The 18,640-nt window shown below is 49.8% G+C and overlaps 1 protein-coding gene across 2 annotated transcripts in view; it reads left to right on the top strand.

The window, feature by feature from the left end:
• The window catches only part of Tbcd (tubulin folding cofactor D), a 160,437-nt gene that overhangs the window by 98,110 nt on the left and 43,687 nt on the right, over window positions 1–18,640 (top strand). For both annotated transcript variants that reach the window (XM_013506004.1, XM_005407182.2), the window contains exons 15-17: window positions 8,258–8,315; window positions 14,116–14,145; window positions 17,084–17,169. In XM_013506004.1, the coding sequence (XP_013361458.1) occupies window positions 8,258–8,315; window positions 14,116–14,145; window positions 17,084–17,169 (174 nt within the window). The remainder of the gene's footprint in view (window positions 1–8,257; window positions 8,316–14,115; window positions 14,146–17,083; window positions 17,170–18,640) is intronic.

Below are 18,640 nucleotides of genomic sequence, written 5' to 3'. Positions count from 1 at the left end.
CAGTGGTGAGTCTTTCTCAGCATATACAAGGCTGCAGGTTATTAGGTGGCCATGCTGGGTCTTTTATACAATGCCCAGGAGGATGAGTGACTGTACGGTTGAGCCTGCCAAGCAGGGGAACGCTGCCTGGGGTGCTCTGGTTCTGTGGCTGTCCTGGGTTGTCTCTGGCTGAGGCCCTCCCTGGTACTTCTGATGAGGCCCATGGCCACCTGCCATCTGGCCATCAGCACACTGCAGGACAGCCACGGGTGGCCCTGGGGTCATACCAGGCTGGGTTCAAGGCTGCTGTGACAGGAGCTCTCTTCTTTCAGTATCTCTTTGTACCTTGAGTTTATCAGGGTCAGAGGCAGGCCTGTGCGCACTGCAGTCCCTGCAGGGCTGCCCTGGGGCCGTCTCCCAGTTGAAGAGACCCCACAGGAGAATCCTGTCCCTGCCCTAGGAGATAAGTAAGGTGCTTCTGAAGAAGCTGAGGAGGTGTCTTTCCCTTATGGGCTTATCTACCCTTGATGGGTACGGCGGGGCTGCAGGGTGCTTGTGTTGGGGGGTGCTTGTGGAAAGTGTCTTTTCTGAGGACAGTGAGACCTGGAGTAGTGGAGAGCAGGTGTGACTGTGCCTCTGTCCATTGTCCTTGTGGCCAGCTCTTCCCACTGCAACTGGGCTGGCTGCAGATGGGCTTTCATGAGCCCTGCTCTACTGTTGCTGCTCTGCCCTGTGGATGGAAGTTTGGTTGTCCATGCTGTTTCGGGAAAGGTTTTGTCCTCCCACTTTTTGTCTTGCTCCTCAACTTTCTGGTAGCTGATCCAGTAACCAGGGATCAAAAGAAAAACATTTTGCTGTTGTTTATGTGAACTGTCTCAGAATAGTGAAACTCCTTTAGATTGGTAGTGTCTGGCTTCTGTTCCAGAGCACTTTGGTGGGGGCGGATGCTGCAGAGGGGGTGAGGGAGCCGAGGGAGTCTGTCTACTCAGGCTAGGGCTCTGTCACTGCGAGCATGGGCCCTGTTCTTGAAGGGTGTCTGCGGTGCAGTAGACCTGTGGAAAAGGTTTCCTGGGGCCTGTATGCTTTCTTCAGCTTCTGTACTGATGTCACAATACTGTGTGAGCTCCACAGTGACTTTGGGAGAAATGGCCAGTAAATGTGCCCTTGGGACATTGTGAGTGTGACTGTGCTATGTGGGCCAGAGGACTGGGTGATGGTCTTCCCAGAACGGTGTGGACTGAATTTCCCTTGGGGCATACTTTAGAAGATGTATGGCCTGTGTTGGGACCTAGTAGGTGGCATGAAAGCCATGTTTCTGAGCTGGGCTGCGGCCCACAGTGTAGCTAGGTGCCTCAGTTCAGAAAGGGTGCAATTCTCTAGGACAGCCGTAACTTCCATAGCTGGAGAGTGATTAGTGTGTGACGATGTCCTGCATTTGTCTGTAGAAACTCACATGGGCATGGGGAAGCCTTAGCTGCCATGGTTGCTCCATCTACATAGTCTTTGGATTAGCCCAGGAGTCACCAGCTGTGGTGCTGCCTGTCGAGTTTCTGCCGAAGAAGGCCCCTTGCCCCTTGGCCCATGCCCACCTGGGCAGGTCAGCCTGTTCCTTGGGGCTGTGCCTGCTGCAGGTTGCAGGCTGGTTCGGCAAGTTTGAGGGAACCTGTGGTGCCCTGCCTTCCTCGGCCCTGCAGACTCCAGGCATGTGGCGGGGGAGGTGGAGGTGAGTCAGGAAGCTCTCTGCTGGCCTCCCTGCCTGGGAGCCTGTGCCACCCGCCCAAGCACGAGCCCGAGCCCAAGCCTGAGCTAGTATCGGTTGGGGTGTGCCTCCAGGCCTGCCCCACTCAGCTCAGCATGAGTGACCACACTTTAATTAGCAGCTTTTAAGCCCATTAATTCTGGCACCGGATAAAATCTTGGTACCTTTACTTTCACAAACTCTCCAGAGTATCCTATAAAAGTAGACAGTTGAGATCAAAATGTACTTTTCTAAGCAGAATAGCAATGTCTGACAGGAAGATCTGGGAGTAGATGGGAGGCCACTGGCCTCTTGTACTCCTGAGTGCTAAGTTCTCAAAGATATCAGTGCAGAGCACAGTGGCTCATATCCCTGATTTTTTGCTGAAGAAATTTGGATTAACTGTTATCCTGCCTCAGTGTGAATTTATATCACTCCTCTCTGATTTATTATTTTTATAAGTATGTTTGTAGTACATATTGGTTACATGCCCTGTGGGGACTGGTACATGTATAGAACACAACTTGGTTCTTTTCACGTCCTTTCCCCTCCTCTCTCTCCCCTAACTCTCCATCTTCTGGTTTGCAAAAGATTGTTTCCCTGTTTTCTATTATCTGTCTCGAGGAGTTTTTTAGTCTGATTTTTTTCACGTTTTGAAGTTGTGTTGGTTGCTTTCAAGAGCCAGTCTTTCCTCAGCCTTGTACACAGACAGCTGAGGGTGGGAGAGTAGTGTTTCTTGGAAAGCAGATTTGTGATACAGCAGCGGAGACGTGTACTGTGACAATGCAGTGGACAGTGTTCATTGTCTAGAAAATTCCTTCTGACCGGTGATCAAAAGCTAGTTTGCAGGAAGGACAGAAAAGGCCTGTGCTCAGGTGCCAGCGTGCTCTGACCATTGCCTTTCAGCGATTTCCTCACCTGAAACTCTTTGGTAAGCCGAGTCCTAGTTGACGTGTGCTCCCACCCCTGCCCGGGGCAGCTCCTGACTCTCGCCTCCACGGCAAACCGGTCTGGCAGCGTGGGCTGCAGGGGCCTGGGGATTGGTTCAGTGAGATCTCTTCCTCGAGGGCAAGATTGTCCTGAAAAATCAGGAAATGGCAAGCATTGCTCAAAGCTATGTCTTGTTCTCCCTGGGCTTCTGAGGCCCGGCTTATAGAGGGAGACACTGTACAGCCTTGTGCTGCCCAGAGAGGCCAGCCCTCACGGTGGGCCACTTGTGCTGTGACCCTGAAGTGCTGTGCAGTGTGTCACTGTGTGGCCAGGGCTCTGGCTTGTTTATGTTTCAGGGACATTCAACCAAAGACAGGGCTCAGCTCATATTTTACTTGAAGAAATATGTGATTTTCAGTTTGTGAAAAGGTGGATGGATACTAATTATTAGTCTGGTATTCAAAGCTTTTTTTACTTCCGGGCTGGGAGTTTAGGGCATGTACTCAGTGTTTGTGAAACCTTGGGTTCATCCTCAGCACTGGAAAAAAAATCAGAATGACAGGATTATTTTTGCTCAGGTGAAAGCAGGGTTTTGTTTTTGAGTGTTGAGGATACTGCACAAATAAGAAACAGAGTACTGGTGAGCTCTGTTCCTCACTGAGTGAGCAGTGCAACATTCCCCGGACTTGAGGGGGCCTGGGTCTGTGCTGTGGAGATGCCCACAGTAGGTCTTGCCCCAGCAGCCTGGCCTGAGGCTGGCCTGGCTTCTCACCTCCCTCTGCCATGCTGGGCAGAACCCTGCCTTGTGTGGCACAGCCATCCTGCTGGGGCAGTGGAGGGCCACGCCTCAAGAGCCGTGGTTTGGGGAGGTGCGTTCCTATTTATATATGTAACCGGTATTGTTAAACCTATTTGTATTTGAGACATACTAGTATTTCTAGCCAAGCCAGTTTTGGTCTTTAAGTGTGAAAGTAGTTTTTAAGAATTGAGTCCAAATCAAAATACTCTTCAAAACCCTGTTGCAACTGTGGACACACACTTGTCATGTTGGATTAACTTGGAAGCCTGCAGTAATGGAAAGCAGTGGTTCCTAGGCATTGTTATGTTTGTTCTGTGTCCTGTGAAGTTTGGTGAATTGTGTGGATGAGGCAGCAGCTGTTTTAAGATGTTTACTTGTAAAGGCAAAAACTGACTTGGTGGGAGTTTGTGCCAGACTTCTAGCTCAGTCTGATCACCTCTGCCTGTAGTATATACTGCTTGCTCCTGCTATGGGGATCTCTGTGGACCATCCTTAGTTCTCAGCTGTGGCAGTTTAGAGGGCATGTCTACTGTGAGTCCGAGAGCAAGGCCACCTGCCATCTTCTTGCCCAGATTGCTGACTGTTCTTAGCAGTGGGTTGCTGGGGCTTCTCTGAGCTGCATCTCGGAGACTGTAGGATGGCTGGCAACCAAAAGCTGCAGTGAGTGGGCTAGTCTTACAGCTGCTGCCCTGGTGGCTGGAGGACCACCCCTAGCGTGGGGAATCCTTGTTTCCCAGTCTCCTGAGTGTTAATGCTGAGCACAGAGAGAGCTGTGTGGAGGGTAGTGTGTGCCTGGCCCCCTTATACCCTGGGATGGCCGGTAGCACCAGGCAGGGAACTCTGCTCAGCCTGTAGATCACATGTGCAGCTGCAGAACTGCTTGTGAAGAGTCTTAGTAAAAAGGTGGCAGGGGCTGAGGCCTTGGGGAGGACCTGAGGGGAGGGAGATGCTCAGGGGCTAGCCCTAGAGACTGTCCTGGAGACCTCATTGTCTTTGGCTGAGGCACTGGGCCCACTAGGTTTGGGGCTCTCCTCAGTGGTCCATTGTGTAGCTGGAACTGGACCCTGGCCAGCTTTCCTGGGCAGAGGCAGGGGTCTGCAGGCACAGAGTGGAGGCCCTGTTCTGCTGCCTTGAAAGGGTGGTCAAAGTGACCATGACTAGGATGCTGCTACAGGCCCTCGCTAGGGTGGGAGGTGATTTAGGATTTCTTCTCATTTGCTTCATCTTCTTGCTGGTTCAGGTTCCAGTGTAAAATAATAAGCAGGACAGAGAAATGGACGGGGGACTCTAGGAATTCTGTGTGGAGGGTGAACTTTTACAGTAATTACTGGAGCCCGCGTTTCTTGGTGGCAGATGTTGAATGAAAGCAGAAATTGTTTGTTGATTTCCTTTCCATAGAAAACATAATTTTATGGATTTGAAAAAGCAAAGCTATCATTAGAATGTAAGAATAATACATTTGTTGATTCTGAGAATGTATTTAGAATACCAAACTTGTTTTATTAATAACAGCAAGTCTTTTTTAAAAATTTAAAAAATTTTTTTTTTAATTTTAAAAATAAAAGGAGGAAAACGTTAAGAGACAGACAGCAGTTTACAAAATAGCAAAAGACAGTACAGACAATACAGAGTTACAAACAAAGTGGTAGGAAATTAACAATGCTTGTTGCATTACATATTGATATCTTCAAAGTGGTTTCTCATGAATACAGATAGAGACATGCAGTATTGATCAATCAAGGACTCATTGACAGTTTTCTTTCAGCAAAGAAATAGAAGACAGTAGAACAACTATGTTAACTATCCTGTATATACATACATACAAAATTTCTCCTTCTTTCCCTTCTCTTTTCCCATATCCCAATTGCCCTTTACCCTTGAGTGTTTTCCTATCATTTCACAATGTCTATCATACTTCCTAGTTTAAATTAACCCTTTCAGGTTTTACACTAGTGAAACAATATGGTGCTTGCACATGTATGTCTGATTTATTTCACTTATGAGCATGGTCTGTAGTTGTGACCATTTACCTATGAAAGCCTCGAGTTTATCTTTCTTTATAGCTGAGTAATATTCCATTATATAAAAGTACCACAATTTTCTTATCCAGTCCTCGATGGATGGGCATTTGGGTTGCTTCCACAATTTAGCAATTACACATTGTGCTGCTATGAACATAGGTGCACATATATTGCTGTGATATGATGTTTTTAGATCTTCTGGGAAAATACCCAGCAGGGGGATAGCTGGGTTGAATGGGACCTCTAGACCTAGTTTTTTGTGGAATCTCCAAACTGATTTCCACAGTGGTTTCACCAGTCTGCATTCCCACCAGCAGTGGAGAAGGGTTCCTATTTCTCCACAGCCTCGCCAGCATTTGTTATTGGTTGATTTCTTAATGCTAGCCATTCTTACTGGGGTAAGGTGGAACCTCAGTGTTGTTTTAATTTGCATTTCTCGAATGACGAATGATGTTGAACATTTTCTCATCTATTTGTTTGCCATTTGTATCTCCTTGACTGAGAAGTGTGTATTCATCTCAGCTGCCCATGTTTGGATTGGGTCTTTGAATTTCGAGGGGCTGATATTTTTTAATTCTTTATATGTTCTAGATAGAAGCCCTTTGTCTGAGGGACAGTCAGCTAAAATTTTTTCCAAGTTTGTGGGCTTTCTTTTTACTGTGCTGGTGATTTCTTTAGATGTGCAGAAACTTTTCAATATGATGAGATCCCAGTTGTTGATTCTTTCAAGTGTTTCACGTGCAATTTGTTTTTTGTTCATGAACTCTCTGCCTACCCCTATGTCTTCAAGGTTTTTACCTACTTTCTCTTCCAATAGATTTAGTGTTCCTGAATAACAGCAAGTCTATAGCTCTGAATCATTGGGAGATCACATTTATCTGGGTCTTGGTTTAGTGACATGTAAGACTGTGTTCATAGAAGCCACAGTACTTGAAACAGAAGCAGTCTTAAAATGTTCATGCTAGGGAAAGATGAGTTCCCTGTAGTTTCAAATCAAGTTTTCCTTTCTCATCGTGGCTACTATTTATTTTATAATAAAGAGTTTAGAGAGGAAAAGACTAGTTTTGTGTGACTCGCCAAAGCCATTTGCATTGGCTTCTAGCAATGGGAGCGTGAGTCAGCATCCTGGTAACTGCCCTGATCCTCAGGAGTGGCAGGCAGTTGTTCTTCAGAACCTCTCTAACTGAATCATAGTGCATTTAATGAAGCCCACAGATGTGGAGGCTATAGGCCCTTCTACACTCCCCACCTGTGAGCTGTGCACTGATCTGCAGTCCAAGTGTGCCCGGTCACATTCGTGTGTCCTCCTCTGTCCAGTGCACCCAGGGCCCCAGAGGCACTCAGTTGTGTCTTCTTTGTTCCCTTCACTCTGTGATGGCTCCTCCATCTTCCCTTGTCTTGAATGACCTCAGGGCATTGTTAAAAAGTGACAGTTTTATTGCAGTGCAGTTCACATACCATAAAACTCACCTTTTAAAGTGTCAAGTGGTGTGGTATTCAGAGTTGTGCAACTAGCCTCACTGTCCAATTCCAGAATATTCTTTCTCCTCCCACCCACATTTGTTAGTGTCACCACTCCATCCACAGTCTGATGTCTATCCTGGTGATGACACCTTGGCAGACCAGCAGAATGACCAAGGTGGGCATTATAGGCAGTGATACGGGACCACACCTTCTTCTGTGCTATGTTGGGTACATGGCCTCCACCAGCACTGGGCTGAGGACCTTGGTCACCTGGGAAAGTAGGGCTGCCAGGCGTCCACTGGCAGGTGACTGCTCTTTTTCTGTAATCTATGATTGTGCTGGGGGTCGCCCAAACGCCCGCTTCCCCCTGTGACTTTTACCTGTTGTCTTGGCATGCCAGCCAGCTTCCTGTCATAGACAGGACACCTGGAGTGATCAGCGTGTGAGGAGAATAAGTTTATTTGGGCTGACAGTACCCCTCACTCAGGACCTTGTGCATCCTGGGCAAGTGCTCCCCACTGAACTGCTGCCCAGCCCTGGCTTGTCACAGAGTTCAGTCTGTGAGCAGTTGGCTCATTGCTTTGGGCCTGTGTCAGCACAGGAGCATCTAGTGGAGAAGGCTTGTTCATCTCACAGGGAGAGAGTGTCTTGGCCCACTCTGCTCAGTGCCCTGCTCCCTCCACTAGGCCCCAGGTGTCTGGGGAAATGGAGCCAGTGTGTTTGTGCTTGCCTGTGTGGTTGTGTGCATGCATGTATACATGCTTGTGCCTCTGTGCATGCGTCTGATGTGTATGTGTGTGTGGGTTCCCATGTGTGCACATGTATTTGTGTCTTTATATGTGTGTGTCTTTTGCACATGCATCCCTTTCTCCTAATGCTAGCAGGACTCGACAAGGAGCTCTACCCCTCTTCTTGGCTTGCCTCACCCCACAGGAGAGGATTCGATGTTCACCCACGAGCTGGGGGATGCTCTGGCTGGTGTGTGCTGGCTGTCTGTGGCTGCGTGTCCGTCTGCTGTGTGAAGCTCATGCTGTGGAAGGCGTAGGCAGCTGTTGCCATAGAGCCTGGGGTCAGCCATGTGGCTGTGCTCAGCCGCCCTGTGGCTTTCATCAGATGTGGGACTGGTCACCCTTGGGACTCTGATGTCTGGGAGGTCACACTGCTCTCTTGTGGCCCCGCAGCTTAAGGTGCCTGATGTGTGTGTGGGGACAGATGTCAGGTGGCCAGGCAAGTTATAAGTGAGAGGAGAGGGAGAGAGGCCCCCTGGCATCTTGCAGTCTGCCTTGCTTTGGGCTCCCTTTAATTAGCCATGTCCTCTTTCTACAGTGCCCTGGTCATCGCTTCAGTGTTTGACCGAAATGTGAACTGCAGGAGAGCGGCTTCAGTAAGTGTTCTCGTTTTTTGTTGTTGTTGTTGTTGTTTTTCTTATTTTTTTAAGAGTAGGAAAATTTATTAGGGAAAAGGAATGGGGAATAGGGATGGGGACTAGGAATGGCTCCTGAGATGCCGGAGGGGTCCTGAATGAATTACCTAGTATTGTTTTTACATGTTCCCTCTTCCAGAGCTATGGCCTGCCCTGACTGACCTGTCAGGAAAGGAGGGCCTCAGTGTCTCTCACGTGGGGCTATGTAGCCAGGGTGAGGAGAGCAGGACATTTAAGCAGAGCCAGAAGCTATCCACCTGCATTTCCTGGGAGGGCAGGTCAGGATTCAGCAGCAGCCCCACTGCCCTTCCTCCTAGTGTGGCCCAGGAACCTCAGTCAGGAGACAGGTGAATGGCCTGAGTCCCATGGAGGAGAAGACAGTGGGTCTTGTGCATCTGACATGTTAGGGGGACAGACCATGGGGGTGGGACAGGTGCCCCAGGATGGAACACAGGCACCGGGAGGCAGAACAGGCCATAGAGGGGCTTGAGCCTTCACAATTAACTGTAGTTGAGCTGTGCTCAGTTCTACCCACCTGACCGTGCTGGGTAGGTCTCACTGGAGGGGCCTTCCTGCATCTTGGCTTGTATTTGGAAGCTGGGTACCCAGAGTGCTGAGGGTGTTGGTGTAGACTCAAACAGAAGGAGCCTTGCCACTTCTGTGGTGACCTCGGAGAGGTGCTGAACACATCCTCCTGCCCCACTACCTGTCTGGGGGCTGGGCTGTGTGAGTGGTGAGATTCAAGTCTTTTTGGGCTCTGGCGGACACCAGTCAGAGGAGACCCGTAGAATGTCTTTTGGGTGTTGCCCTGGCAGGGTTGCACTTGGGCACTGGGTGAAATAGTCAGTGACTGGGATCAGGTCATTTGGCTGGTGGGGAGCTGTTCGAAAGCAGGCCACAGCCAGGGTGGTCCCCACAGGACCTGGGTCTAGAGTGGATTTGGGGAGTAGGGAAGAGGGTTGTCACTCAGTGTGTGGGGAGGTAAGAGAGCTCCCTAGTGCCCAGGGGCCAGTGTCTCGTGGGAAGCAAATGGAGTCTGTGAGAGGGGGTGAAAAGCAGCTTGCATTTGCGTACATGGGCCACCATCTGTTTGGGGGTTTCTTTGGCCCTGCTGGGGATGGAGTCCAGGCCTCCTACATGCTAGGTAAGTACTTGCTCCACCACTGAGCTGTGTCTGCAGCCCTACTTTAGTAATTTTTAATAGGACAATTGGGAAGGGATGATTGTGGGGAAGCTGTAAGATGTGGTGCTGAGTGCTGTGTAACCTGGGCTGGGGTGTCTCCTGGCCGGGTCTGGGTGGCCTGAGATGAGGGCAAACCTTCCAGCAGGCAGGGCACCCCGCAGGAGGCTGTGGGGGATGAGTGCCCTTGGAAGGTGCCTCACGCCTGGGAGTACCCAAGCAGCGCTTGGTATCCCAACATGCTTGGGATCATTAATGACATGTGCTCAGGATGTGGAACAGCCGGGTGTAGGGCAGCCATGTGGCCACCAGATGACACAGCTGCTGGGCCCTTCTGGCCTCTTGGCATAGTACTGCTGTGTCTACCAGATTCCCAGCAACAGCAGCTTGAGCCGCATGAAGGAAGCCAGGCAGCCAGGTGCACTCACTCTGCTGTCTCAGGGCTGAGGCACTCTGCATTTCCTGCTTTTTCCAAAGCTTTGGAAGGAAGCCCAGGCTTCATCCTGAGGTCTTTACACCTTTGCTCTGTTGGTTACCCAACAGACGGTAGCTGTAAGACTGAGACATTGTAAGAACTTACGCTAACTCTATACTTAAAAAGTTAACTTTCATGTTTTCTTTACTGTGACCTAAGACATTTTTATGGAAGCAGTAATAAAATCAAAGCACTTAAAGCTTAATGCACCCTGGTGATGAGGTGAAACAAAACAATATAAATCATTTTTTTCTTCAAGTTAAAACCCTTTTAAAGTGGCATGAAATTCATTGGCCTATACATCACCCAGGTTTGCCTGCTTAGTAGTAGACTGCAGAATTAAAACAGTGAAAAGTCAGCAATGTCTGAGGTCATGGGATTCCTTTTTCCTCCAGTACTGGAAGTTGAACTCAAGGCCTTTTGGGCTGAAGCACATCCTCAGGCCTCTTAAATTTTGTCCTTTTTCTTTTTGAAGTGTGAGGACCAAGTACTTACTGATTGGGAGTGAAGCTTCTCTTTTAGGCAGACCTTTCATGCTCTGGCTGGTGTTTGCTTGCTCTGGGTTCCGGGACCACTGGCAGGGCTAGGTGCCCTGAGACACTGGCCTTGCAATTGCACCCGAGGCTCTACTTTACTGCGTTTCTCCCGGCCCTCTTCCCCAGCTGCTGGTGCTTGGCACTGTCCCCTTTTCCTGGGTTTCAGCAGTGCCTGGGGCTACAGTGCTTTTCTGATGGTAATAGAAGTGGCCACTGTGCTCCTTGGTGCTGGTCCTCCCCGCATCCCCAGAGGAAGTGCTCCTATGGATCCTCAGCACCTGGGGATGCAGCGAAAGTCACCCCTGCCTGTATATGGTGACAGGTACTTTGGTGAGCTTGTGGACAGGTGAAGTTGCTAACTGATTCCCGGTTGCTCTGTGTGCTGGAAGGTCCAGCAGCCCACAAGTGGTGAACCTGGGAATGTTCTCTCCTCCACGGAAGGACAGGGTAGCAAGATGGCCCTCGAGGCTCTTGTAGGGATCCAGCCAGGAGCAGGGAGGAGATGGTTGTTGATAGCCTCTGTAAGGCATGGAGCCCTCAATTTAACTGGAATGTTTTCACATCTTTTCCATCCAGTACTCTATTTGCTGCATAGAGCCTAAACTCTTCAAGTATTGTTTTTTGATGTTTTACTTTGAGATAATTGAGATTTTCCTGTAGTTCTAATACAGAGTGAGTTTATATACCCTCGAAATTCCCCCTCAGTGATAAAATCTTGTAGTTTCCTTTTAACACAGCCAGGAAATAGACACCCCTACCACCCACTGATCCTGGTTGGGCTCCCTGGTTCTATGTATGCGCACTTACTTCTGTGTGGCTGAGTCACATGCACATCTCCAATCTCCTGTCTCCTGCAGTCAAGGCACAGAACAAGCAAACTCCAGGGTGTCCCCATGTTGGCCTTTTTAACCTGGGCCATCTCTCTCCCAGTCATTGGGAAACACTGTTCACTCAAGCTCTGTCATACTCTAGTTCCAAGAATGATCCAAGTGGTATCTGGCACATGAGCTTTGTCGTCTGGTCATTTAATTGGGCATATGTCTCTGAGGCTTGTCTGGCACTGGAGTCTTTGGTCCCATCTCTGGATGTGCCATGGTTTGTTTGCTTGTTGAGGCACATCTGGATTGTCTCAGTTGCTGCTGGCTTGAGCCTGTTAAGAAGGGGAGCTGTGGCATATTGTAATCCCAGCATGCTGGGAGGGTAAGGTAGGAGAATTGCAAGTTTGAGCTCAGCCTGGACAACTTAGTGAGACCCTGTCTCAAAATGAAAAATGAAAAGGGGAGGGGATGTAGCTCAGTGCAAAGGCCCGGGGTACAATCCCCAGGCCTTCGCAGCGGGGGTTGGGGTGGGAGAAAAAGAAAATCTGTGTGGACGTTAGCGGGCAGGCTTGATGTGGGCATGGCTTCTCTCTGTGGTAATCACAGGAGCACAGTTGCTGGGTCGCATCCTGTCCCCAGGAGCTGTGCCCGGCTCATCACATTCTCACCAGCATTGGATGTGGTCACTGTGTTTGGTTTAGGCCTTGCTGTTGATAGCTTGGGGGTGTGACTTTTGTTTCCCTGATGATGATGATGTGATGCTCCCTGCTGGTGTGACCTGCTGTTGCCGGTCTTCTCTGTTCAGAAGTTCCTGTTCAAGTGTTTTGCCCATTTTCTGATTGGGTCATTTGTTTTTTCTGCTGAGTGTTGAGTTCATTCCACATTCCAGGAACCTTTCCTGGCTGTGTGGATTGCAAATCCTTCAAGCCGTGGCTCAGTCTCCCACAGAGCAGAGCTCAGGTTTCTTTGGGTTGTGCTGCTGGTGTTGAGGCTAAGGATGTGCCTGCCCTGGTCCTGAGTCCTGTGCAGTATGCCGACAGCTCAGCCCACACCATCACTATCGCTGCCAGCTGGTCAACTTCCATTTCCAGGGAGTACTTCTCCCCTTTCTTTTTAAAGATTGTTTTGCTGCGCTGGGACTTGGGCTTTTCCACATAAATCTATTATCCTTTACCTTTCAGATGGTGCTACCAGAATAGTAAATGTGTTCCTAAATATTACTCTGTTGACTTCCTATTTTGCAAAGTATTTTGGTTTTCTTTTCTTGAATGTGTTTATTATAAAATTTACAAGATGGCAATCAGCAAATACCAAGTCTCACTCTTCCTAGTTCAGAAAGTGAGCCAGGCATGGTGGTGCACCCCTATAATCCCAGCATTCAGGAGGCTCAGGCTGGAGGATTGCTGTGAGTTAGAGGCCAGCCTGGGCTACATAAGCAAGTTCAAGGCCAGCCTGAACTGCGTAGTAAGACCCTGTCTCAAAAAGACCAAAAAAAAAAAAAAAAAAAGGGAGAGTATGGAGACCCATCTGTAGGGTGTCCCCTGGTATTTCTACCCCAGCCTGAAGTCCCCTGTGGGGGCAGCCTTGCGCCCTTGTGAGTGCTTTCTGATTGTGTGGGGCTATGGCTTCTGCTCCTTGACATTCTGTATATCCTCAGCTGCTCAGCAAGCCTGCCTGTGCTGGAGTGGCTTGCCAGGCAGGGTGTCTCTCCTGGCCTCCCTGGGTTTGGCCCTTGGTCCCCGTGTGCTGTTCTTGGTCCCCGTGTGTTGTACCTGTTGAAGGCATGTGCAACTCTGCTTAGCTCCATATGAGGAGGCCCCATGTCTACACCTGTCCCCAGCCCTGGCTGAGGACTCAACTCTGGGTGCTTTGAGGGAGTCAGTCCTGTGCTGAGTGACAGAAAGTGAGGTGTTGCTGTTACCTGGCCAGCTCCTGCCATGTCTGGAGTTTCACCTGTCAAAAGGGGGAGGAGCCACCCAGGAGGTGAAGAGGATTTACTGTGAAACATTTAGGTTTTAGTTTTAAGATCAGACCTTTAAAAATTTTAAATTTTTATTTATTTAGGGTTTTTGTGTATTGCAATTGAACCTAAGACCTGTAATACTGACCTATATTCCCAACTCTTCTTAAAAATTTTTTATTTTGAGACAAGGTCTCAAAATTTGAGCCCAAGTTGGTCTCAGATTTTCAGTTCTCTTGCCTCAGCCTTCCAGAGTCCTGGTTTTATCAGTGTGCACCCCTATGACTACCAGATAAGACTTTTGCAGTCCCTTTCAGTACCCGGTATGCACAACTTAGCTCCCAGAGAACTGGTGGGAGAGGCTGGTGGGACTGGGCAGTGCCCATGCAGATGTAGCAGCAAGGTGACAGTTGCAAGCGGTGGTTATAAAATTCCTGAAGAAAGGCATTTGCATGGTTGGCTTTTATTTAACCCGGCTGTTTGGCTCTTTCTTCATTGGGCTCTGGGGCCTTATCCTGGACTCTAGAGTGAAAACTGTTCTCAGGGAAAGGCCACTTTTCAGGATGCCTGATTTTATAAATTGGATTCTTAAATTATGATGTTAAAGGACACCAGGATGCAAAGACAATGACAAAGGACTGTGGGGGCCCTGGGCAGCCAACAGTGAAGGCTCTTCATATAGAAAATGAAGCCATGGGTCATTTGCACTGCTCTGTGTTTGTTTTGAATCTGTTTCTGTGTTCACAGAAGCAAGCCTCACTCACCTGCTCTCTTTGTTCTTTCTCTCCTTAGGCTGCCTTCCAGGAGAATGTGGGGAGACAGGTATGGCTGCTTTGTAAACCTTCCTTCCTGAAACTTCCTGTACCTTTGGAGGTGGGATCTTGAAAGCTGTGAACTTGGTGTGTTACGCTATTGGATATGGTAAAGAATTCACCTCAGGGGTAGCTAAGGAGCACAACCTTGGGCCAGAGCCCACTGGAGGGCACTAGACACTGACTCACCTGCTTCATTGGACCTCCATTGGTGGGTACTTCATGCAGGTCAGGAGTCTTTCTATGCATTACTAGGGCTGCCATGTGGCATGTGCCCAAGCACAGCAGAGGAGGCCTGGCCCCTTCCCAGTCCACATGGTATCAACCTTAGCCTCACCTTCCGGGAGCCTGGGCCCCATGACCCTTCCATGCTTGCTGGCATCATAGCTGTGTCCTCTGACCCTGGCACCACCACACCCAGGAAGTGGGTATAGACTTCCATGAGGTGAGACATCGACTTACCGGGGTATGTGGTCTGTTTGGCCAGGCCTTGGCGTGGTCTGGGATAGGCCGGGTCTGGGTTGTGTGGCAGCTGCAGGGGTGGCCCTAGTTGGGGAATAGGTCCCTGCAAGAAACCGTGTGAGGAGGGTTGGACAGGGGGTTGGGGTATCCAGTTCTTGGGGCTCACAGTGCTGCTGTGTGAGGAAAGTGGAGAGCTCGGCTGTGTACAGGTGGGATGGAGGCCTAGGCTGAGAAGATGTGTTCTGGGTAAGGAGAGGATGGGTGAACTTCCTGGGGGAGACTGAGCAGCCTGAGGTGCCCCTGGGCTGATACTCACACCTCAGGAAGAAGTAGGTCAAAGGTGGCCCCGGGGCAGGGCATAGGTGGCAGAAAAAGCAGTAGGTGTGCAGACAGTAGCCTCTGAGTGGCACACAGTGCCTGAGAGGGCAGCCTCAGATTACAGCCAGGGCCAAGATGTGCATTGCTGGGTGTGGAGTGCAGGGGCTGCTGAGGTCCCTCATTTGGGGTCTTTGGCCAGTGTGGATAGGGAGCAGCCTGAGGTGTGCGTCTCCTTCTAAGGAGATGTTGCTGATCCGATGGGACAGCTGGCTAAGGATGACTAGCCACAGGGTGATACTGGTTTCTCCTCAGCCTTTCGTGGCTTTGGTGTTACCTTCTTTTCCTGGAGATCACACCCAAAACCAGCGGTTCTAAGACTGAGCAGGTGGCAGAAGGACCTGGAATTTGTGGTGTGGTAGGATAGGGGCTGAGAACAGATCTCTCTCCTGGAGGCCCTGGCCAGCAGGAACCAGGATCAGGTCAGCCATCTTTCTGCTTAGACTGGAGTGTCTTAGCAGGAGAGGTGCACATGGGTTCCTCGAGGGTCCTCCAGAGGGCCAGGCCTGTTGCTCTGCCTGCCCACACAACCGGGCCTCTTATGTCCTGCAGGGACCATGGCACCTGGCTTTGCTGTGGTGACTTTCTGTATCCTGCTTGTGCTTTTTGGGCCTCAGCCCAGTGAGCCCCTGCAGGGGGTGTGCAGGAGAGTGGGGAGCTCCCTGTGGCCAGGGAGCCTTCCCTTCAGGTACCCTGCCTGTGAGTGACTCCCAGGACTAAGTCCACTCCCAGGACTTCAAGAAGATATGAGGGCCCATATAATGGTATCCTGGTCAGTGCCACAAGGAGAAAGGTTCACCTTTGACCTTAAGGGCAGCAGGCGACCCTTGACTGGGGGATTTGCTGGGCATCTTGTGCTTCATTCTGATGTAAATGTGGCTGGCCAGCATTTACGCTTGGCCAGGCACTAAGGAGTGACCTGGGCATGCTGCACCCTCCCAGGGTCATGCTTCTGGATAAGCTGTCCAGCTTAGCATGGATCATCTAGGCCACAGTGATGCACACAAGGACACTGTAGTCACTCGGGTGGACAGAACCAGAAGTCACAAAGACTGTGTCCTCTGTGGGGTGAGCAACTGAGAGGGCAGACTCTTACTATGTAGCACTTGGGGTTGGCCTGTGAGGTGCCTGGACGTGGTGCCACTGTCTGAAACCTGTGTGTGGCAGGAGTCACTGAGGCAACTGGGGAGTGACAGGACCCCCGCAGGGCATTAGCCAGCTTCTCCATCTAGGTCCTCTGATGACATGGATCCTAATGCCTGGGCCAACTGCATCGTGCCCACTTGCCCCTAGTCAGAGTGGGGCAGTGGCCCGTGGGGCTCTTTGGGAGGAGATCTTGCTGTTCCCCCTGGGCCCAGAGGGTCTGTGTGACCATGCGTGGGACATTCTCTGAGCCCTTTCTGTCCTGCTGTGGTTGGTAGCTAGAGGCTCTCTATGTTGGGATATAGCTTTCTGTATTAATGTTTTCTTAAAAAGTTATTCATATCATTTCTAGATTTTCAAATATTTTTACCAGTCAAGGATGTCAATAATAATGTGCAGACTTGGGGGTCCTGTGGGGAGTGTCGTAGTGCTGGGCTGATGGCTCATTATCTGTCTCCACCATCTGTAGCCCCACCCACTGTCTCTGCCCCCAGTGCACACTCCCATTACTGCTGGTCCTGACTGGGGTGGCTGCTCCTGTCACTCCCATGCCATTCTTGGCAGGGCAAGGTTCAGCTCTTGCCTGGGTGGCATGGCCAGGAGGCATCTGCCTCCCGTGGATGCCTGCCGTGGCCAACCTACTCTGGACTTGTACCCAGCCGGGGCCTCTGTTCAGAAGGATCATGTGCAGACTGAGATCAGTCACATCTACATTGCTGAAATTTGATGTCTTTTAAAAAGATTTCTTACAACATTTTGAAGCTGATGTCTTTAAATCATTTGAATTGTAATTTGTGTGGACTGGCTTAGATGATTTGAGTGGTCCTCAAGCAGTGACCTGCAAGCCCCATGGGACCATGCTCCTGCCTGGCCTGTGTGTAGATGTGTATGTGTGGTCCCCGGCTTTTGGGATGTCTTTACTTAGTCAAATCATCTCTCACATTCTCATCTTTCTTCAATTTCACCAGGGCACTTTCCCTCATGGAATCGATATTGTGACTACAGCAGACTATTTTGCAGTTGGTAACACAGCTAACTGTTTCCTGGTTATAAGGTGAGATTTTAAGGTGTACCACAAAAACACAATGTTCTCTTTGACTTTAGATGTCAACATTTAGTTTTGACTGTTTTCTCTCTTTATCTTGGAAGAGTGTAAATACAATTTATTGTGGAGAGTTGAAGGTTGAATTGGAGCAGTTAGAGGAGTGTGAGTCTGGAGCCTGTGCTTCCTCTACTGCCCGCTGCCTTTGTGGCGGGGGTGCAGGTGCTGTGTGAGGCATGCTGCTCTCCTTTCCTGCTCAGCAGATTCGGACCAGACGGTTTCGCCTGTTTCTTTTTCTGTTTCGATAAAAAAGTGTTTTAAAGTTGAAGTTGTTGCCACATTGTTTATCAGATGAGTGAGAAAGGTATTTGAGAAATCAAGCAGAGGAATAAAGCTGAGAAGTAACTTATGTAACATCCCATTCTGCAGTGTGTAGAAATGACATCAAGTATTTTTACCGACATAACCTAAGTACTGGGAAAATTTCTTCTCTTGCCTTGTTATGCTGTTGCAGTATCCATGTCAAAAAAAGGGGTGTGATGTTAGAAAGTGATTCATTTGCCTCAAATTAGGAGAAACATGCCTGGTACATTTAAAAAAGTTCCTAACTGTTTACTATCCTGAGGATAGATTCTCTGACAGCCCTGCTGTGCAGACTGTGCAGAAATGACATTTCTCCATAACCAGCTTTGACAGATTTTTAAAAAAGATGCAGCCACTGGCCCTTTCTCAGGAGGACTCTGGCCAGATTACCCCTTCTTGATTCCCACAGTGTTTGTGTCCTACTGCCCATCAATTCTTTCTTGTTTGCTTCTGTTTTCTCCGGTATTGTCTATCTGCTGTGCATAGAAAGGCCATCCCCTTTTCCTCAAGCTTGTGAAGTAGCCGGCAGCTTAGAAAGGTGGCCTGCTTCTTTCTGGCTGTTCTTTCCCAGTGTGTTTTGCACCATTGTGGGGTACAAGCCTGCATGGTCCACCATGGGTTTCTTGACCAGGACCCCTCTGGCTATGGTCCTGTTGTGTGCCTAGGCCTGGAAGAGGGTGGAAGGAGGAAGCACGTCTCACAGAAGGTGCCTGCTGAGGAAGCCAGTGTGGGGCCACAGCCAAGTGGAGGGGCCTGAGCATGGAGCCAGGGTGTCAGGGCTGTTCTGGTGACTGGAGACAGAGGAGGGGGTAGTTGGGCCCAATGGGTAGGGGCTTGTTAGGGAGTTGGGCTGGGCCACGTATCAGGAGGAGGGGGAGGTGCCCAGTGGGGCTGGAGAGGCTGGCATGCTGCTCTACCCATGCTTGGTTTGAGGACTTTGTAGTTCCCTTGGGCATAGAGCCAGGTTGCCAGAGTGGTGGTGCTTCTGGAAGCGGGGCACTCTGCTACTCAGAACAGAGTTGACACTCACTGGAGGCCCTCAGGGAGACACTGGGAGACGGCTGCGGTTGTCTATCACACCACTGGCCTCACTTTTGCCAGGTGCTGGTGGTGATACAGA

The sequence above is a fragment of the Chinchilla lanigera genome, unplaced genomic scaffold (assembly GCF_000276665.1).
Source record: "Chinchilla lanigera isolate Chin_1 unplaced genomic scaffold, ChiLan1.0 scaffold00105, whole genome shotgun sequence".
NCBI classification, from domain to species: domain Eukaryota; kingdom Metazoa; phylum Chordata; class Mammalia; order Rodentia; family Chinchillidae; genus Chinchilla; species Chinchilla lanigera.
This window is presented reverse-complemented; position numbering and strand designations above follow the sequence as displayed.